The sequence below is a fragment of the Gadus macrocephalus genome, chromosome 7 (genome assembly GCF_031168955.1).
Source record: "Gadus macrocephalus chromosome 7, ASM3116895v1".
Classification (NCBI taxonomy): domain Eukaryota; kingdom Metazoa; phylum Chordata; class Actinopteri; order Gadiformes; family Gadidae; genus Gadus; species Gadus macrocephalus.
In genome coordinates this window covers 6,936,554-6,959,169 of record NC_082388.1, presented here as the reverse complement: position 1 = coordinate 6,959,169, position 22,616 = coordinate 6,936,554, and the positions used below count along the sequence as shown (strand labels likewise).

Below are 22,616 nucleotides of genomic sequence, written 5' to 3'. Positions count from 1 at the left end.
AAACTCGGTGAGTCCCCTGCCACACCCACACTTCAGCACTAGGGGGGGACTGTTGTACCGGGTCGCAGAAGGAGAGGGGGGAGTGAGGGAACAGTTGGTAGTGCCCCGAGCGTACGTAAGCAAGGTGCTTTATATGGCCCACACCCACCTCCTGGGAGCCCACCTGGGGATGGACAAAACCCGGGAACGGGTCCTGGCGAGGTTCTACTGGCCAAGCGGGACGTAGAGCGTCATTGTCAGGGGTGCCCCGAGTGCCAGAGGGTCGCGCCTAGGGCCACGGTCAGGAACCCCCTCGTCCCCATGCCGATCATCGAAACCCCCTTTGACCGTATAGCTCTAGACATTGTGGGGCCCCTGCCCAAGACCAGGCGGGGTCACCGGTACATCCTGGTACTAGTGGACTACGCCACCCGGTACCCCGAGGCTCTATCCCTGCGTGCAGCCACCGCGAAGGCGGTCACCCGGGAACTCATGCTATTGTTTAGTCATAGCCAAGGAAGTTCTAACGGATCAGGGGTCATGCTTCATGTCACGCGTAATGAAGGAATTACTCAAGCTCCTGCAGGTGAAGCAGCTCCGGACTTCAGTCTACCACCCCCAGACGGATGGCCTGGTGGAACGCTTTAACAAAACCCTGAAGCAGATGGTGAAAAAGGCCATGGACCTGGACGGCAAGAACTGGGACCAGCTGCTACCACACGTCCTGTTCGCCGTGCGGGAGGTGCCCCAGGCGTCTACCGGCTTCTCGCCGTTCAAGCTCCTATACGGACGACGACCACGCGGTATCCTGGACATAGCCAAGGAGGCCTGGGAAAGCCAGCCGTCCCCCCACCACACCACCCTGAACCACGTGGAGCAGGTGAGGGATGGCCCAGGTGTGGCCCATTGTCCGGGAACACCTGCGGCAAGCCCAGCAGGCCCAGGCGAGGGTCTACAACCGGGGAGCCCAGTTGCGAACCTTCCAGCCTGGAGACCGGGTACTGGTCCTGGTCCCCACAGCAGAGTGCAAATTCCTCGCCAAGTGGCAGGGACCGTATGAGGTAGTGGAACGGGTGGGTGACGTGAACTACCGGGTTAGACAACCAAGTGTACCACGTCAACATCTTGAAGCAGTGGAGAGGGGGAGGGGGACCCCCTGACCCGGCCCCCCTAGTGCTGGCGGCCCAACGCGAGATCCCGAAGGTTCCGGTGGGGGAGGACCTCAGCCCGGCCCAGAAGCAAGACCTCGGGGAGGTCATCATGCAGCACCGGGACGTATTCTCCGAGCTGCCAGGGAGGACCACGATCGGCCAGCATGACATCCGGATGGCGCCGGGGGTGAAGGTGAGAGTTCCCCCCTATAGGATCCCAGAGGCCCGGAGGGAGGCCATCCAGGCCGGGGTACGCCGGATGCTACAGCTCGGTGTCATCGAGGAGTCTCGCAGTGCCTGGTCCAGCCCGGTAGTCCTCGTTCCGAAGCCAGATGGGAGCTACCGGTTTTGCAACGACTTCCGGAGGCTGAACGACGCATCCGAGTTCGACGCCTACCCCATGCCCCGGGTGGACGAGCTGATTGAACGCCTTGGACCAGCCCGGTACCTCACGACCCTGGACCTGACCATGGGGTATTGGCAGGTACCGTTGACCCGGGCTGCCCGGGAGAAGACGGCGTTCTCAACGCCAGGGGGGCTGTATCAGTACACCGTCTTACCCTTTGGAGTACATGGCGCTCCGGCCACCTTCCAGCGCATGATGGACCAGCTCCTGAGGCCCCCCCAGGACTACGCCTCCGCCTACATCGACGACATAATCATCTACAGCCCCAGCTGGGATGTCCACATCCGCCAGCTGAGGGCGGTGCTGGGGGAGCTGCGGAAGGCGGGCCTCACGGCCAACCCAGCCAAGTGTCGTCTCGGGCTGGAGGAGACGGCATACCTGGGGTACCAGGTAGGGCGGGGGACCGTCCGACCACAGGAAAGCAAAGTGGCCGCCATTCGGGAATGGCCCCAACCCCGCACCAAAAAACAGGTGAAATCCTTCTTAGGACTCGTCAGGTACTACCAGCGGTTCATCCCCGGGTTTGCCACGCTGGCCAGCCCCCTGAACGGCCTGACCCGGAAGACCCTGCCAGATCGGATCACCTGGTCCGAGGAAGCCAACCAGGCCTTCGGGACGCTCCGCGAGGCCCTGTGCTCGGAGCCGGTTCTCATAACCCCTGACTTTGCTTCCCCCCTCATAGTGCACACGGACGCTTCGGAGGTCGGGCTGGGAGGAGTCCTGTCCCAGGTCTGGGCCGGAGAAGAACACCCCATCACTTATATCAGCCGGAAGCTGCTGCCAAATGAGAGGAACTACTCCACTGTAGAAAAGGAGAGTCCGTAAGCCTCGGCCCGGACCAGCCCGAGGCTTGGTCCTGGACGGCGTGTACCGCCGTCACCCACCAGACGGCGACCGAGAGCAGCCCTTTCGCCTCCCCAATCAGCATGATTGGGGGACACCTGGCTGAAAGCCGAGGAGGCAGTATAAAAGGACTGACATTTGGGCAGACCAGAGAGGAGACAGAGGAGAGCTATGAAGGAGGAAGCGCTCGGGTCCACGAGCAGCTAGAGGCCCACGAAGGCCCTAGAGACCGCGTTTACTTCGTGTTTGATTTAAGTTGGATGTAATAAATGCCTTGGATGGCTTTAACCCTCACTAAACGTGTCGTTTATCCGTGGAACCCGGCCCAATCTAGTACCGGGTTGCCACAATATATAGATATATATATTAGGGCTGTCACTTTTTATTCGAAGTTCGAATATTCGTTCGAAGATGGGGTGAAAAGTTCGAATTCGAAGTGTAATTCTCCATTCGAACTGTGTGTGCTGCCGTCTCATAAGAACTTAAGACCATTTTAAGTAGTCTGCTTTCGATCCAGCAGAGGGCGCGCTAACATTTTATCAGTTTGACCTGTTGCCGACCCTCTTGGCCTTTGAAACAAAAAGTAACTGAAGAGAACGCGAACCGAGATACGGCTATTAAAAATGGAGAATTGCAAGGAGCGGACCATAACGACACCATCACATTTGAAAAGCAGCGTATGGAAACATTTTGGATTTTACACCGTGGGTGGAAAATTAACAAACAAAGACAAGGCCGTTTGTCGTCTTTGTAAAAGGGAGCTGTCGTATTCATCGACAACATCTAATTTGCGCGCTCACCTGCTAGCTTACCACAAAAATGTAGCAGCAGAGGAACAACTGCCGAGCGGAGCAGCACAGCGTGTACAGCCGCGCGTGACAGAATTATTTTCGGCTCACTCAGCAGGCCCCTTACCTGACGCCCGTAACAAGGCCATCACCGATAAAATCACACGGTTTATATGTAAGGATATGCGCCCCATTGCTGTCATTTCGGGAGACGGGTTTCAGGAGCTATTGAGAGAGCTGGAGCCACGATACAGAATTCCAAGTCGAACCACAATCTCATCACAGATAGTGCAGCTCTATGATGCGACACGGGAAAACCTAAAGACAATGTTACAACACAAAACGCTCGCTCTGACCACAGACGGGTGGACATCGCTGGCCACACACGCTTATATAACCGTTACAGCTCACTGCATCTCAGACCTGTGGGAACTAGACAATTATGTGTTGTGCACTAAGGAGCTGAGAGGCAGTCACACAGCTGTACATGTTGCAGAAAGCATCACCAGCACGCTGAATGAATATAACATCTCCCTTGAAGCGGTTGTTGCCGTGGCCACAGATAATGCTCTAAACTACGTAAACGCCATAAGGAATGTAGGGCTTATAAATGTTCCCTGTTTAGCCCACACGCTAAACCTGGCCGTGCGTAAGGGGCTGGAGGTGAAAGCCGTTGACACAGCTCTTTCCCGGCTAAAGGGGTGTAACGATACATCGATGCAACGGCCAAACATCGATGCATATCGCAGTATTACACCCTTTTATTATTATATATCTCCTTTCGCGGGTGTTTGTGAAACTATTTCTGCGCAAAGCGCCAAGCCGCTCGTATCCATTCACCGGTTAAACAGGCAACAGCGAGCACATGTGTGAGCGCGAGGATGTCTAGTCCCGTTTTTCCAGCCTAACGTGATTAAAAGTAGCCAAATCGGGCTGAAAAATGTGCCCAATCTGGCAACACGGACGGCTTATTTTAACAGCCAAGATGATTCCGAGGGATGTTTTGTTTTTAGAAGAAAAATATCCACACAGATAGGTTGGGAATGGTCTACGTTCAAAATGAAAGATCATTACAGGCTCTTTAATTTAAGCCATAAAAAACCTTTGGCACTTAAATGCAATTATGTGGCACTTTATTATTTGTATTAAAAATGAATTTTTTTGTTTTAAATGTCCGGAAGAGCAAAGAAATAAAATGATGAAATTATAATTAAGTTGATGTGAGTTGATGTGATTGTAAGAGGTTGTGTTAAATGGGCATATGATATCGTCTTATATCGATCGCATGCCCCTGAATCGAAATCGTATCGCGGCAGACTTTTGATATCGGCAAATATCGTATCGTTGTCCAATGAATCGATATAATATCGTATCGTGATGAAACCAGAGATTTACACCCCTAGCAGACGGCGGCTCATTTTGGGAGGTCTCCATCTGACACCTGCCTGCTGCAAGAGAAGCAGGAGCTCCTCGGATTAAAAAAGGAGAAGCTGATCAATGATTGTGTAACCAGGTGGAATACAACCTATGATATGATCTGCCGCGCATCAGAGCAACAGGCAGCAGTGGCTGCAGTCATCTTTGAGAAAAAAATGTCACATCTCGAACTGAGCACTTCAGAGTGGACTACAGTTGAGCAGCTAAAAGACACACTAAAGCCATTCAAAGTTGCAACTCAGGCCCTCTCCACCGATGCCTACCCGACAGCATCAGCTGTCCTCCCCCTGCAGCACGTCATGGTGTCTCAGCTGAGCACGCATGAAGCCGCGCATAAACCCGCCATCAAAGAAGTCAGAGGTATTTGCTTTTATGTTTTAAATAAATATTAAGACCATGCCTTAAAGCCAAACATTACATTTGTGCCGAATTCACTACATATAATAATAATGCATTTTGTTATTCTCGTAGGCCGAATGGTGGCGAATCTAAAAATGCGCTATAAAGAAGAGAGCGGCGAGTGGCTTCTCCTCAATAAAGCGGCCCTCCTGGATCCCCGCTTCTCCCGGTTGGTCCACCTTTCCCCTGCACAGAAACATCTCGTGACTGAAAGCCTCTCACACGAGCTCACTGAAACGGAGACCGACACTGATCGCACACGACAGGGAGAAAAGTCCGCTGCTGCGCTGGGCGCGATGGGCAGCCTGTTTGGGGACTTATACAGCAAGGCTGACAGAAGCAGCTGCAGCTGCAGCGGTAACGGAGAGCTGCGAGACGACTTGAAGGAGACTCTCTCCGCAGATAAAAACCCGCTCAGTTGGTGGAGAGATACAGGGTGTCACAGGTACCCACAGCTTTCAAAGTTGGCCCGTAAGTACCTGTGTGTGCCAGGAACGTCTGTGCGCTCCGAGCGCGTGTTCTCCTCAGCAGGAAATATTGTAAATAAAAAGAGAGCTGCACTCGATCCAGACCAAGTAGACAGACTTGTTTTTCTGGCCAATAATCTAAGAAATTAAGTCGGGCCATGCTGCCTTGTTCTAGCTAAAATCGGCGCACTCCTTTCTTTATTTAAAAATGTTCTATTTGAGTTTGTTTTTTCAACTCCTATGTTAGCCTATATGAGTTCAGAGGCATGTGAAAGTCACTTGCTCTGCGTCTCTCAGACTGAGCACCGCGGCAACGCAGACCGGGTTTGTTATCGACAGCGTTGCCAGATTGGGCAGATTTCCCGCCCAATGATAATTCTTCCAGCCTAACATGGTTAAAAGTAGCCCAATTGGGTGGGAAATCGGACCAATCTGGCAACACTGCTCAACATCCAGGGATCCTACTTATTGGTTCATAGCGCAGACGGATAGATTTTTGCGCGAATCAGACCCCTTAAGGTCCCACCCACTCAGAGGAGGACTTTCCTCCTCTCTCCCATTGAAACCCATGTTATCCACCGGCCGCCAGTACTTTCGGGAAAATGAATGGGAGTCAACGGAGGCGGAGGGAGGACATTCCTCCCTGAAGTAATTGTCAAAAGGCGATAGGGGGTGCTAATGTCCCTTTACCCAGGGAAACGAACATTATATATTCAAAGGCAATAAAGTAGTCATATTTAAGGGCATTAATTCATTACAATAGTCTGGGCAATCTACATTTTTTATTCTCAACAATGTTAGGGAGGATCTTCCTCCCTCTCCTCAATGGAGAAGCCTCCACTGATGTATATATGTATCTATGTATGTATGTATATATATATATATATGTATATATATATTTTATTTTAATAATAGATTTTATCGTCAGTTATATTCATTCTCATTTGCTAATTGTTTTAAAAAAAAAGAGAGAGTAAAATATTTTAATTAAAAAAAGATTCAAAACTAAACATGTGTTGTTTCCCCCTGACTCTGGTTCTCTGTATACAAACAGCCGTTTAGTGTCTGTGTATTACTTTGCTCTGACTGGTTCTATGTATATAACCAGCCCTTTAGTGTGTGTGTATTACTGTGCTCTGGCTGGTTCTTTGAGTGTCTGTGTATTACTTTGCTCTGACTGGTTATCTTATCTCAAAGGGATTTCGAGGTGGGCACCACCACTGTGCTCTGACTGGTTCTCTGACTGGTTCTGTGTCTCGAGGAGAGTTTGAGGTGTGCACCACCACTGTGCTCTGACTGGTTCTCTGGATCTCTGTGTCCCCAGGGGAGTTTGAGGTGTGCACCATCCTGTTCAGCGACGTGGTCACCTTCACCAACATCTGCTCCGCCTGCGAGCCCATCCGCATCGTCCACATGCTGAACTCCATGTACTCCCGCTTCGACCGCCTGTCCAGTGTCCACGACGTCTACAAGGTGACCTTAGACCAGGGCTGCACAACTGCCGGTCCGCGGGCCAGAGCCGGCCCCTGGACCCCTTAGACCCGGGCCTTGAAATGTAAACAGAAAAACACAAAAAAAACACAAAAAAAAAGTATCATGACTAATCTAGCCTAAAAATGTAGGTATATCATACGTTTATTATTTCATTTTTTTATTTCTTCCCTCCTCTCCTCTTCTCTCCTCTCTCCTATCTTATCCTCTCCTCCCTCACCTCCTCTCTGTTCCTTTCCCCTCCTACTCTCCTCTCCTTTCCTCTCCTCTCCTCCCTTCTCCTACCTTTTCCTCTTCTCTCCTCTCCTCTCTCCTCTCCTCTCTCCTATCTTCTCCTCCCTCTCCTCTCCTTTCCTCCTCTCCTCTCCTTTCCTCTCCCCTCCTCTCTCCTCTCCTCCTCTCTCCTCTCCTACCTTCTCCTCTTCTCCTCTCTCCCCTCCTCTCCTCCCCTGAACTCTTTCTTCCCCTCCCATCCCCTCTCCTCCTCCCCTTAACCTCCTTTCCTCTCCTCTCTACCAGGTGGAGACCATCGGTGATGCATATATGGTCGTGGGAGGAGTCCCGGTGCCCACACCTAGCCACGCCCACAGAGTGGCCAACTTTGCCCTAGGAATGCGATTGGCTGCCCGAGAAGTGACCAATCCCGTGAGTGGGCAACCCATACAGGTGAGTACCATAGAATGACAACCGACACAAACACCACCACAGCTATCAGCAGCACCATCAGAACCAGTACCACCTCCTCCACCACCACCAACACCAATACCACCACAGCTATCAGCAGCACCATCAGAACCAGTACCACCTCCTCCACCAACACCAATACCACCACAGCTATCAGCAGCACCATCAGAACCAGTACCACCTCCTCCACCAACACCAATACCACCACAGCTATCAGCAGCACCATCAGAACCAGTACCACCTCCTCCACCACCACCAACACCAATACCACCACAGCTATCAGCAGCACCATCAGAACCAGTACCACCTCCTCCACCACCACCAACACCAATACCACCACAGCTATCAGCAGCACCATCAGAACCAGTACCACAACCACCATCAGCACCACCCTCAGAAATAACTCCAACACCACCACCTCCTCCAACACAAACAATCCACCACCACCACATGTGTGATAGTTTTTCTGTGTGTGCGGGCGTACATGGTCTACAGCCTGTCTGTGTGAAACTGTCTGTCTGTATATTTGTGCATGTGTTTGTGTATGTCCGTTTGTGTGGGTGTTTGTATATGCCGATTTGGTGACACAAACACGCGCGTGCAGAGAAAGACACATTACTTGTTGTCTCTCTCGCTCTCTCTCTCTCTCTCGCTCTCTCTCTCTACCTCTCTCTCTTTCTCTACCTCTCTACCTCTCTCTCTCTCTCTCTCTCTCTCTCTCTCTCTCTCTCTCTCTCTCTCTCTCTCTCTCTATGGCGTTAGTCAGCCTGCTGCTCACTGGTCATGGCGGTGTTCAACTACGTAGTCAAATGTCATTGATATGATACCTCTCTCTCTCTACCTCTCTCTCTCTACCTCTCTCGCTCTCTCTACCTCTCTCTCTCTCTCTCTCTCTCTCTCTCTCTCTGTTCCCCCACTCTCTCTCCCTCTCTCTCTCCCCCCCCCCCCCCATGTAGATCCGGGTGGGGCTCCACACGGGCCCGGTCTTGGCTGGGGTGGTGGGGGACAAGATGCCGCGCTACTGCCTGTTCGGGGACACGGTGAACACGGCCTCCAGGATGGAGAGCCACGGCCTGCCGGACCACATCCACCTCAGCCCCAGCACCTACAGGTAGGAACTGTAACTACAGGGAGACCTACAGGTAGATACTGTAACTACAGGGAGACCTACAGGTAGGTACTGTAACTACAGGGAGACCTACAGGTAGGTACTGTAACTACAGGGAGACCTACAGGTAGGTACTGTAACTACAGGGAGACCTACAGGTAGGAACTGTAACTACAGGGAGACCTACAGGTAGATACTGTAACTACAGGGAGACCTACAGGTAGGTACTGTAACTACAGGGAGACCTACAGGTAGGTACTGTAACTACAGGGAGACCTACAGGTAGATACTGTAACTACAGGGAGACCTACAGGTAGGTACTGTAACTACAGGGAGACCTACAGGTAGGTACTGTGACTACAGGTAGATACTATATCTACAGGGAGACCTACAGGTAGGTACTGTAACTACAGGGAGACCTACAGGTAGGTACTGGGGATACAGGGAGACCTACAGGTAGGTACTGTAACTACAGGGAGACCTACAGGTAGGTACTGGGGATACAGGGAGACCTACAGGTAGGTACTGTAACTACAGGGAGACCTACAGGTAGGTACTGTAACTACCGGGAGACCTACAGGTAGGTACTGTAACTACAGGGAGACCTACAGGTAGGTACTGGGGATACTGGGAGACCTACAGGTAGGTACTGTAACTACAGGGAGCCCTACAGGTAGGTACTGTAACTACAGGGAGACCTACAGGTAGGTACTGGGGATACAGGGAGACCTACAGGTAGGTACTGTAACTACAGGGAGACCTACAGGTAGGTACTGTAACTACAGGGAGACCAACAGGTAGGTACTGTAACTACAGGGAGACCTACAGGTAGGTACTGTAACTACAGGGAGACCTACAGGTAGGTACTGTAACTACAGGGAGACCTACAGGTAGGTACTGTAACTACCGGGAGACCTACAGGTAGGTACTGTAACTACAGGGAGACCTACAGATAGGTACTGGGGATACTGGGAGACCTACAGGTAGGCACTGTATCTACAGCTACACCCTATTACTACTACTGTGTGTCCGTGTGTACATGCCCATTTGGTGACAGACAAACTCATTCACGCGTTCACTCACACACAAACATGCACGCACACACACACACACACACACACACACACACACACACACACACACACACACACACACACACACACACACACACACACACACACACACACACACACAGAAAGACAAATGTTGCTCTCTCTCTCTCTCTCTCTCTCTCTCTCTCTCTCTCTCTCTCTCAGTGTGCTGAGGGGTGAGGGTTTTGACCTCCGGGCGCGGGGGGAGATCGAGGTGAAGGGCAAAGGTCAAATGATGACCTACTTCCTGTTTGAGAACCTGAGGGCGAGCGAGGCCGCCATCATGGGACGGGACGGGGCGGAGAGCGGCCTCTACGTAGAGAACCAGCCTGACAACCAGCCTGACAACCAGCGAGAGAACCAGCCTGACAACCAGCCAGAGAATCAGCTGGAGAACCAGCCTGACAACCAGCATGACAACCAGCGAGAGAACCAGCCAGAGAACCAGCGTGAGAACCAGCCAGAGAACCAGCCGGAGAACCAGCCGGAGAACCAGCCAGAGAACCAGCCGGAGAACCACCCAGAGAACCAGCCAGAGAACCAGCCGGAGCAACGTAATACACAGACACTTAATGGCTGTTTATGTACAGAGAACCAGTCAGCGCACAGTAATACACAGACACTCAGAAAACCAGCCAGAGCACATTAATACACAGACACTAAACGGCTGTTTATATTCAGAGAACCAGCCAGAACACATTAATACACAGACACTCAGAGAACAAGCCGGAGCACAGTTATCTAGACATTCAGAGAACCAGTCAGAGCACAGTTATACACAGACACTCAGAGAACCAGTCTGAGCACAGTAATACACAGACACTCAGAAAACCAGCCAGAGCACATTAATACACAGACACTAAACGGCTGTTTATATTCAGAGAACCAGCCAGAACACATTAATACACAGACGCTCAGAGAACCAGCCAGAGCACAGTTTAACAGGCACTCAGAGAACCAGCCAGAGCACAGTAGTACAGACACTCATGTAATTGTTCCACTCCTACGGCTCCGCCCACTCCCCCGATACGTTTAACGAGCATACCTGTAATCAGGGTCATTAGCGACACCTGTGTTTACTCTACGACCGGCTTGAGTAGGATCTCCAAATCAAAGGTTATTCTTTGTGAATTCCCCCATCTCTTTGAGAACAGTGAATTTAAATTATATAAAAAAATAAATAAATCATAAATAATTAATAATAATAAATAAAAAAAATATTATGTTTTGTTCATCGTGAGCGCTTGACGGAGCTAATCAGTCTCATCTGCTTCCATTGATTTTGGCAAATTGATTGCGGGGCTACTGCAGAATTGCTTTTATTACATCTTATTGTACAAGAACACAAGAGTAAAATATATAGGTTTGGTTCCTTAGCAGGCACATAGCAGCAACAATCCAAGGTATGGTATATAAGATAAATAAATAGATAAAAATAAGTGAAAGTGTAAAGTTATCAAGTGGTAGTGGTACGAGCCACTGTTGATTTGTCTATTGTTGTATTCTGTGTGAAGTTGGTGTGTGGGTACTGGTTTCGTACTCCTTTAACCCACGGCCATTCTTTTCTCACACCCAGCAAACACCACGGAGACACGAGAACGGTGTGCTACACCGGCTACCAGTAAGTCATCATCAGAAGAGGACGCTAAGCTAACCATGCTAATGGCTGCCTCTCAGCGAGCAGTTACTCCTTACGAATGGGACATCACACCAACATATCACAGGAACAACGGAGAAGGTGGCAGTGGTGATATCGTCCTCAGCGCACGGATCTGCCACCTGCTTTGAACGCCTCACCCTGTCTGACCCTCAAGCGCCCGGATCTGCCACCTACTTTGAACGCCTCACCCTGTCTGACCCTCAAGCGCCCGTATCTGCCACCTATTTTGAAAGCCTCACCCTGCTTTGAGTGCCTCACCCTGCTTTGAGCGCCTCACCCTGCTTTGAAAACCTCACCGTGCTTTGAACGCCTCACCCTGCTTTGAACGCCTCACCCTGCTTTGAACGCCTCACCCTGCTTTGAACGCCTCACCCTGCTTTGAACGCCTCACCCTGCTTTGAACGCCTCACCGTGCTTTGAATGCCTCACCCTGCCTTCAACGCCTCACCCCGCCCGACACTCAGGTGCTGTTCAGATGTTTTACGCTGCACTATGGAATTTTCTTAATATCACTGTTTCGGCAGGTTGTCGAAACATTGCACGATCACGATCAAGTTTGATCAAACTAAATCTAATTACAACGAAAATAGGACCACTTAGTCCTTCTAATTATCACAAAAATATATTATCCTAAGGTGTATGCGTGTTTCAATTCAAACAAAAATATTATATTCAATCGTGTATCTTTGTATAATAATTATTATAGGCTACTCGTGTTCAAGTTCGTGTTTGTTGTAAAAAAGAATTATCACTTTATTGTTCGTAATTTTCTTCTGACAAATGTACTTTTGATTTTAAATCACTGTGGATAAAAGCGTTGGCTTAATGCCCGAAATGTAATGTATATAAGTTGTATATCTTAATTCCCATGGAGTCCGCATGCAGCACATTCAGAATAGCTGTGTTCATTGTTTCTGCAAGAACTTAAGAGGTCAGAGGTGGAAACAAATGTATTTTAATGAGTTGCTGCTTTCTGTCTAAAAGCCATGGCCATTTAAGAAGATTTGTTCCTGTTTCTGGGACTTCAAGGCTACAACTAGAATGCTAGGGAGCGTGTCTATGTTCCCCGGGTCCTATGTTCCCCTCTTTGTATGAGGCTGGGGAACATAGGACCCTTTTTTTAAAAAAGGGTCCTATTGTTACCTTCACAGCTTCCATGCACCGAACCGTCGTTGGGAGCGAGCTGGTCGCATACTAATGACTTGGCTCGTTGCAGGTAACTTGCATCTAGTGGTCCGGGTTAACAGAGCCGAAGCAAAAACGGTGAGGCGTTGGTTGGTTGCAGCAATGAACTAGGCTTTATTCCTTCACAGTGGTACATTTAAAAGCATCAAAGGCACTTGCTTGCTAGCTTTCAGCTGGATATTGGATTATACTTCTATAACCTTGCACCGTAGACTGAGACTGATTCCCGCGCTGTCAATCGTTCGTCCCTACCCACAACACACCTGTTCTACTACGTCCCACACATGCGCTCTACACACATATTTTCTCAACAAGCCGCCAGGGGGAGGCAGAGATCGCAACACTACCCCCACTCTGGAGAATGTTTAAACCCTTAACATATCTCCAGTATCATTAGACTGTTCACAGGAAAATATTAATTAGACAGTCATTATACAAACATCCCCAACCATAACCCGTGTTTCCCACAGTCCTTGAAGGGGTCCTCTTCCAGTGGGAAGTTAAGGCGAAAAGGCAATGTCCATAAACATCAATTAGAGCATATTGCATACTCCTTCTTTCGTACATGTAAGCAAATGGCATAAACACTCATACATCCAATGGGAAATTAATGTGACTAGTACTTTAACCACTCTACTGCAGGATTTTAAGTGCAAAAATAGGGCAATATTTTCTATTAAACAATTAACTCTTTTTTTTAATATATATTGTCTTTCACACGCATGCTCATTAAGTGTCTTAGTAGTTAATATATCCAGGATGCTTTAACAAAACTATGCGGCCCATTAGTATTCAAAGTACCGACTGTTGATAGGAAACAATTAGATTAAACCCATATCGTATAAAACTTCACATTTTAACCTCAATATAGTAAAATCACACTTGTGATGACACAATTTTAGAAACCTTTGTAATTGTCAATTCTCTAACTCTTTTGCTTTGACAATACTGGAACTCTTTTGTTTTCTTTTTGCTTTGGCAACACAGGAACTCTTTTGTTTTCTTTTTTTTTTGACAACACAGGAACTCTTTTTTTATTTTTTTCTGAGGAGGGCAGCGATCCGCCTACACCCAACCTCAGGCAACTACGCTTAGTGACCATTGCCAATCCAGTGACCAAACATGTCAGGAGCTCTGCGGACCCTCCGGGGTCGACGCTGAGGGGTGGAGTTCAAAATAGGACGAGCGACTTCTCCCCTGGCCGTACGCGGGGTCCCAGCCTCCTCCAGTGAAGGCTCAGCAGGGTGGCAAGGGAGCTGGCTGCTGCTCGGTGATGGTGGTGGAGAGAAGAGGCCTGGGAGGGCTTCCATAACAGGGTCCTCCGTCTCTGGTGTTTTGTGCCCCAAAGGTCAAGCGGACTGACGTCGATTTCAGAAGAGCTGTGGTCTGACGGCGGGGTTGGCCCCTCCACTTAAGCCCACGTTTAAGCCTCTCGAAAGACCAAGCCGTTGTCTAGTGCCGTCCTGGAGTGGTAAGCTTTGAGTTTGTCGTGATGAACGACTTTCATCTTCATCCTCGGACCCCTTTTAATCCGGTAGACCAAGTCGTCCAGTGCGCCCACGATAAAGTACAGACCCTCGTAGGAAGGCAGGAACTTCCGCACTTTATTCTTCACTCTCTTGGTGCCTTTGATTAGGAACCATACTGCATCACCGACTTTGTGTTGGACTCTGCAAATTTTTCTGTCATACTGTCGTTTGGCACGCTCAACCGATTTTCCCAGCGCCTCCCGGGCCAACTGGTGAGATAGCTTGAGCCTTTCCCGGAGCGGTACGACAAAGGATGGAGGGGTAGTAGTGTTGTCCGGGTCAGGTGGCAACCCAGCAACAAGATCCACTGGCTCCGCAATTTCCCGTCCGAACAGCATCATGTTAGGTGTCAGGCCCCTGGAGCTGTGTTTGGATGCACGGTAGGCCATGACTAGCCTGGCTCCGCCCGCCTAAGTACTTCCGCTCAATTTGAATTTCCCTTCAGTATTAGGTCTGGACCTGCTGTATGTAATTTGGTTTTCTGGCGCCGCCTCAGCGGCGCCCAATCAGCGAACAGAGGGCGTGTCTGAGAACAATGACAATAAAGTCGTGCGCCAGTTTGAGTTCTTGTTGTAGGTCGGTAGTTGATTTACAATGTGCAATTTTTCCCTGATAAAAAAATTCAATGAACAAAACCTGCAGCTGTCGTTGACGGACATTTTCGTGCAGACGCGCAAGGAGTTTGGTTTCTGTACAACCTGCGCGTGATTCCCGGCGCATGACATACGTCACAACCAAACGTTAGCGATTGGTTATGGCAGATCCAGAGTGGCACTGGGCAGATCCAATCATTTTAAACTTCAACCGACACCCGCCTTCAAGTGAGTTAGCGTTTGTCAATTGATTAGGTCCAGACTCTCTGTACAAATGAAATGAAATGAAGTGAAGTATGAGAGTCTGGTAGAACCAGGCTAGGCCATGACTGCATATGGGGTCATAATGTCCCAGTCCCAGTGACATCGTTCTGCGGTGGTGGCTATGATTTTCTGCAGGGTGGCATTGAAACGTTCTACTTGGCCATCTGACTGCGGCCGAAACGGCGTGGTCCGTGTCTTCTAGATTCCCAGCAGTTCGCACATTCTCTGGAACACAGCTGACTCTAAATTGGTACCTTGGTCGCTGTGTAGGCACTGTGGAGCTCCGTACCTGCACACCCACTCGGAAACAATCTTTTCGGCTACCGTTGTTGCTTGTTCATTGGGAACCGGGTAGGCTTCCACCCATTTGCTGAAGTAGTCTTGTACTACTAATATGTACGGTTGCGCCTTTGGGTTTCATTTAGGGGTCCCATTAAATCGACTGCGATGCGTTCGAAGGGGGGCACCAACTCGCACTGTGCCCATGGCGGCTTAAGGTGTTTTCTTCGGGCAGGCTTTTGCAGCACAGCTGGTGCAGGTGCGGCACCACAGAGTGACGTCATCCCTCATATTGTACCAGTAGTACTGGGCCTTGAGACGTGCGAGTGTCCTTTCTCCTCCAAAGTGGCCACCGACTGGGCCATCGTGCAATTGTTCCGTGACTGAGGTGCGGTACTCTTGAGGCAACAGGATTTGTGGATAGAACACCTTTCCATATGTGCAGTAGAATTTCCTCAGCAAAACTCAGTCCTTCGGGTAGAGCCTTTTCCACTGCGACGAGTAGGCTTTGGTGGCAGGGCTGTAGGGTGCTATGTTGGCCCAGGGTGGCCTGTCCCTCCCCTCGTCCATCCACTCCCTCACTGGTGCTATATCTGGGTCAGCTTCTTGGGCACTGATTAACTGCTCTTGGGTCCAACCACCAAACAGGTTGGTTTGGGCAGGCTCACTCACCCTGCAGACACTTGGACGGAATGGAGAGCCAGCTAGATTGTCACTGAAAGCGTCTGCTTTCAGTGACAATCAGTGATTATCTTGACTGGAAGATAATCAAACTCGACTGCGGGGCTGCCTCTATAGCTGTCTTCGGGCACCACTACCCCCACTGGAGGCTGCCCTGCAGGAGTTTTTCCGGCATTTTGGTGGTGTCTCCCTGGAGGACGGATCACCTGGAAATCGTACTCCGCTAGTTTTCCAAGCCAGCGAGCGAGCTGGCCCTCAGGCTCCCTCATCCGGGTCAACCAGCGCAGGCTGCTGTGGTCAGTCCGAATTATGAATGATCTCCCAAGCAAGAACTGCCGGAAATGAGAGGTGAACTCGACAGCTGCCAGAAGTTCTCGTCTGGTTGTACAGTAGTTTTGCTCGGTGGCCGACATTCGCCTGCTCCCATAAGCTAGCACTCTCTCCACACCTTCCTGCACTTGGGAGAGGACTGCTCCGATTCCCCAGTCACTGGCGTCTGTGTCGAGGAGTAGTTGGCCACTGTCAAGGGGATAACCCAGCACCGGCGCTGACGTCAACCGGCTTTTCAGCTGCTTAAACGCCTCCTGGCATTCGTCCGTCCAGTGCATACTTTTTGGTGAGTTTGTGGAGGGGCTTGGCAACTGTGGCGAAATCTTTGACGAAACGTCGGTAGTATGAAGCCAGGCCGACAAACTGACGCACTTCAGAGACGCTTTGGGGTGCGGGCCACTCAGTCACCTTTTGGATCTTTTGGGGGTCAGGGGCGACACCTTTGGCGGAGACGATGTGCCCCAGGTAAGCCACTCGCTCACGGAACAGGAAACACTTAGAAGGTTTAAGTTTCAGGTTGGCTGCGCGTAGTCTGTTGAACACTTGGCTGAGCCGCTCCAACATGTCGGTGCCGTCCCGCCCCAAGACGATGATGTCGTCGAGGTACACCAAACAGGTCTCCCACTGCAGCCTGGCCAGGACACGGTCCATGAGCCTCTGGAATGTGGCCGGCGCATTTCATAGTCCGAAAGGCATCACATTCCATTCGAACAGGCCCTTACGGGTGCAGAAAGCAGCTGCTTTTCGGGCAGACTAGCACAGTTCTCATTATACAGGACCTGCAGGTGGCTGGGTAAAGAAGCAGAGACAGAGTTAATGAGCTCAGAGGCCGGTGGGGCATGGGGTGGCTGGGGCTCCAGCTCCTCCAACACCATTGCTGGTTGTAGGATCCCTGCCACAGCGCCTCTCTTCAATGTGACAGGTAAGGCTCCAGGGTTGAAGACTCTGATGGGAGCGTTGGTGGACCGCTGCGCCTGTACGATGAGGTGAGCCACTAGAACGTGGGGTTTTTCGATGAAACCTTTAGTTGGGCTCAGCATCAGGTCTCCGTCAGCAGCATGGCAGAGGTCGGCGGTGCCGGGGACTACATACTCACACCCCGATTCCAACACTGTTGTGCGGGCCACTCTGACAATGTGCACCCGGGACTGATGGCTTGGGTTAAAACGAGGTACCTTCTCTCCGCAGAGGGTTATCTCACGGCGACCATAGTCCAGCTGGGCACTTGTCTGATGTAGGAAAGGGTGCCCCAGGATAACCTCGGTGCTCTCTGCTGTGTCGGCCATAATAAAGTTGACATTGGTAGCTCGGCTCCCCACTTGTACTGGTAGGTTAGCTTCCCCCAGCACTGCGAGACCACCGGGGCCGATAACCTGCAGGACCTGCGCGCAGTGTTGTATAGTAGCGAAGTAGAAATACTTCGTTACTGTACTTAAGTAGTTTTTTTGGATATTTGTACTTTACTTTACTACTTATATTTCTCTGTACTTTTACTTTTACTTCGCTACATTTTGCGAAGAAAACGGATACTTTTACTCCACTACATTTCCCTTGAAACCTTCGTTACTCATTACAAAATCAACTCATCTTTTGAAAAAAAAAAAAGAATCATAAGAGATATGAGAATAACGTCGGGGACTGTGGTAGAACACAGCCTGCGAGCCTGTTTGGCGAATCAGCTGTCCCAGCGCACGTTCGCAAAGCCCCCTTGCTTAGTTACTGTTGCTACGTCGATCAAAACTCCTACGACTGTCAACACACAAATGCATGGCTAGGACGAGGGCAAGGGCTATCAAAATTCTACTATTTGTATCAGGCTGGTTTGTACACGCAGTATTACAACACTATCTTATACACTTCAATACGCTGTATATGTGCCATTTTTGCTACAAAGCTAATTTAAATACCCTTTTTGGGCAGGGACTTAAGTTTTCCGAAAATCCGCGATCCTGGATGACACCAAAATCAATATTAAGTAACGTGTACCAGCGCTTGCTTGCGGGATAATAGGTCGGGCTACGATATCTGTCAGTGTCAGTGATTTTTTTTTGGAGTAACTCCGCGACAGCATCCAGATCATGGCAAAATGGACTGCAATATGCAGTGGAAGGATGTTTTCAAAAAAGATCAACAACGAAGGGGAAACAACAATAATCGAAGCAAAATCATACAGGTCTCAATCAAAAAATTAGAAACTTCACGAATTAATTTAATTTGTATAGCACACTTTAACACTGCAAGGAGGTTTGAGTGTCCTTGATTTAAAATGAGCGGTGAGGAGGTCCTGGAGGTAGGTTGGACCGGAAGTGTTTATGGCCTTGTGGAGTTTTGCCTATTGTGTTTGTGTTAGTTGAAATAAACTCCATTATTCTAAAAATTCTGACCCTTTGCTTTTTTATTAACAGCAGTTACTTGTACTTTTACTTTCAGTACTTAAGTACATTTAATATCAGAAAAGTACTTTTGATACTTAAGTACAGTAAAGATCAGATACTTTAATACTTTTACTTAAGTACTATTCTAAAAGGTGACTTTTACTTTTACTTAAGTAATTTTCCAGTAAGGTATCTGTACTTTTACTTAAGTATTGCTTTTGAGTACTTTATACACCACTGCCTGCGCGACAGATGGCTCTGTTGGGGGTCTGGACTCTGTGGCAATGGAGTTGAAAAGATGGAGGGGCAACACATTCCTCCGAGCACCAGAGTCAAGCAGAGCACACATTTCCAGTCCATATATCAATATTTTAACCCACATGTCATCTCCCTGACTTGCAGTACAGGTGACCATTATACCTGTGTCGGGTGCGGTGTTCTTATTGACTGTCCAAGCTTGCTGTCTGGGTCGACGGGGTGAAGGGCAGTTTCTCTGCATATGCCCTGGTGAGTCGGTGAGTCGACAGACCAGACAGCTACCCCCACTGGCTCCACTGGCTCCAAGCTGGCATGCTGTTATTTTCCCATACCGTGGTGGCCTTGGCTCTCTGATTTACAAAGCTGCGTTGGCCAGGCTGTATGAATTGTGTGACTGTTCTGGCGGCCCTCCTGGTGGTCTCGTAGCTGTGTGCGATGTCATATGCTCTGGACAGGGCGGGCGGCTGCTTCTCCAGTAGTTTTTGCACCACCTCGGCGTCGGCCAGGGCGTTGGTGAAGACCTCCACACTGATGGCGTCCTGCTCCAGCTCTGTACGGTCAGCATACACGATGGACACCTTCTCGTAGATATCATCCCTTAAGAGGTGCAGCGCTTCGTTCTGCCCAGAGATCACAACACTATGTTCCCCACTTTTCCCAAAAAGGGTCCTATGTTCCCCGGTCTGTTACTTATTCCACAATTACTGCCAAATTCCGGCCGAGATAACCACCATTGCATGTCTTTACCTTTTGTGGAAGAGGGAGAGACGTCGGAGAACCCGACGCAGTCTATTCATAATATTGTAATGACCACGGAAGAGGCAGTGAGTGAAGCATTGATTAGACAGAGATTTAATAGATAGGCCTACCTAATAAACCGTTGGAACACACAAGACCGGAAACCATAGCAACGCCGGTAAACAAACGCCGAGAAGCCCAATCCCTATGAGAGCTCCCCGCGCTACGGCCATCCGGAGGCGCACAGAGCTTTTGGCCGTGATATTATCTATACAATTATATTATATTATATACTATTATTTATAGAGCTCCGGGAGTCGCAAACGGCAACAATCACTTTCTCCTCCATGCTGCAGTTCACTCCGGACTGCACTGCACTGAGTTGGCCGGTTGAACACTGAATGGCTGTTACGTTACACATGTCACTACGCCTCGTGCCCACTGCACCAAAGGACGTCAGAAGGCGTGGCTGACGGATGGGGGAGGTTTCCAGGGTTGTAAGAGCCCGAGTAGTGTCACAGTGCTTACATTTGCATACGTGATGTGATTGGATGACGGATCCGTCGCTGCCGAAAAAGTTGAACATGACGGAGCCTTCAGCGCACGGATCCACAATGCATTGCGCGTCCGTCCCCACGGACGGAGGCAGTGGGCATGAGGCGTCAGTGGCCACGCTGTTGAACGCTGATTGGCTGACTTCACACGAATGTCGCGTCAAAGTTTAAATATTTTTAAAGATTGATAGATGCAGGGAACATAGGACCCTTTTCCAGAAAAAGGGTCCTATGCTCCCCGGTATGTATTGCTACAGGGGAACATAGGACCCTTTTTGGGAAAAACGGGGAACATAGGGATGACCCCGAATGCTACAGCTAGCATAGCTATGTAACATCTAGGTGAAGGATCTCAAACTGGTTGTCCGGATAACACAATGCTCCTTAGTCCATCTGAACCGACCAATGAGCTGAGCTGGGACTCACTCAGATACAGTTCTTTAATCAGCCACTTAACAAAGATGTTTGTTCACTTTTGATTCAATGTTATTGTTCATACATCAGGCCATACTGCCAAACTGGGCCTCATTTGAGTTGAACATCAGGTCAGGTTTTGGCTTCATCAGGAAAGGCCCTCAGAATAACGCACACACACGAACGGACTCAGGAATACACTTGGGTCTCATGAAAACCTCCTCATAGGATTTCACTGGCTCCCTTTTGTAAGCGGTGTGGGCCACAGAGGAGTCTGTAGAGGTGTCACAAAAACACGCTAAACACGCCACATGATGTAAACTTTACCGTGTTATCTCCTCATTAAGAATGAAGTGATGAAAAGTTAGTAGAGCGAGTTTGCGTCAGAGTTAACCTCGAATCAACAATGACTATGAACTACTGAGAACTACTGAGAAGGCAATACATTATAATTCACTTTTTGCACAATCAAAGGACATAACATCGACTAAAATATGAAAATGAATGTAGAAAGTCAAGTGCAGGAGAGGGACAGAAACCCCAGATGCCTTATTAGACTCCCTCCCCTCAAAACCACAGGTTCTGTTTCAAAAGGGAAAGGACAAATCATTGTTCTGATATTATGAATATTTCTTTTCTGATTTGAATAAATCAAATCAAATGAATATTTCTTTAATTTTATTGACTCAAACAAACCTAGGTTTAGACATTTTATTGGACAACTCAAACGTCATTCAACACCCAGAAATAAAGAACCCACAGTCTCTGTGAGTTACTAAGCTATCTTGGAACCTACCCCATAATAAATGTCAAATACGATACAACTCTAGATATTCACTAATTAAATATGAACATGGCCTGATCACTCATGGTTTAACAAACTCCCTTAGCTTACCAACACACATCCTGACCATCTGTATCTCCATTTTGTTGAATGAAGTGGAAAGGGCCTACAACTTCATCACAATCGCATTGTTTCAGGCTATTTCATTGAGGGGTGTATATCTTTATTCCCATGAAGAACTATCGAAGAAACACTTGGAAAGACGAGGCCAACAGCAAATTTAGAATAACTATGTTTATTACCCAGGTCTTGCTGTAGAATGCTCCATTCACTTGAATGGGCCTTCCCCATGTTCAGCTATCAATTATTTTTGCTTATAACACAGGTCTTCTCAATGCCATGGAACGCTCTGTTCACTTGCATGGGCCCTACACAGCTTCCGGTGGTGAATTATATTAGATAATTCACCGTTGCTTAGTGTATTTGACCGCTGTCAAGGAAAGTACATTTTTTGCCCTCTTTTGTGTCACTCCGCAAGTGATATCTCTTGTATAGTACGTCAACGTTTTTGCTGGACTATTTCTCTGCTGATCAACACTACTAATGGTAACAAATAAATTGTAAAAAGCCACACTGTGTGAAGTAATTTTTTTCGTTTTGGAGATTTTGTGAATAAGATGTTACCGGCTTTCTATACATTATCCCTGACTTATTATTTTCTGCACCAACAAAGAAGTCAAACAGGTATTTTGCTTGCTGTCTACGTAAAGATAAAGGAATTCCCCTAGAGATTCTCCAGCAAAGGATTCCTTTGGCTCCTTGCTGTTGTTCTGTAAGCGGTGTGGGCCACAGAGGTGTCTGTACTACTTAAAGGTGTCACAAAAACACACTTCACACAAAACATGATGTAACCTTTACCATATTATTACCTCATTAAGGTTCAGTTAAGGTTGAATAAGTTAGTCAAGAGCGATCGCAAATAACAAACCCCAGAGAAGAAAATATACTCTTTGTTTATTTATTTGCCAAATGAAAAGATAAGTTAAAAGTTTAAAAAACTTTAAAAAAACAACAAGGTACCAGGAAGTCATCAAAACAACAATAAAAGAGCAATTTTAGAATTTCATC

The 22,616-nt window shown here is 48.8% G+C and overlaps 1 protein-coding gene across 1 annotated transcript in view; it reads left to right on the top strand.

Moving 5' to 3' along the window:
- LOC132460651 (guanylate cyclase soluble subunit beta-2-like) overlaps positions 1 to 12,353 on the top strand; it is a 34,235-nt gene extending 21,882 nt beyond the window's left edge. The window contains exons 12-16 of the mRNA XM_060055464.1: positions 6,795 to 6,943; positions 7,481 to 7,627; positions 8,602 to 8,756; positions 10,010 to 10,398; positions 11,421 to 12,353. Of these exons, the coding sequence (XP_059911447.1) occupies positions 6,795 to 6,943; positions 7,481 to 7,627; positions 8,602 to 8,756; positions 10,010 to 10,398; positions 11,421 to 11,632 (1,052 nt within the window). The 3' untranslated portion in view covers positions 11,633 to 12,353. The remainder of the gene's footprint in view (positions 1 to 6,794; positions 6,944 to 7,480; positions 7,628 to 8,601; positions 8,757 to 10,009; positions 10,399 to 11,420) is intronic.
- Positions 12,354 to 22,616: the final 10,263 nt, after the last annotated feature.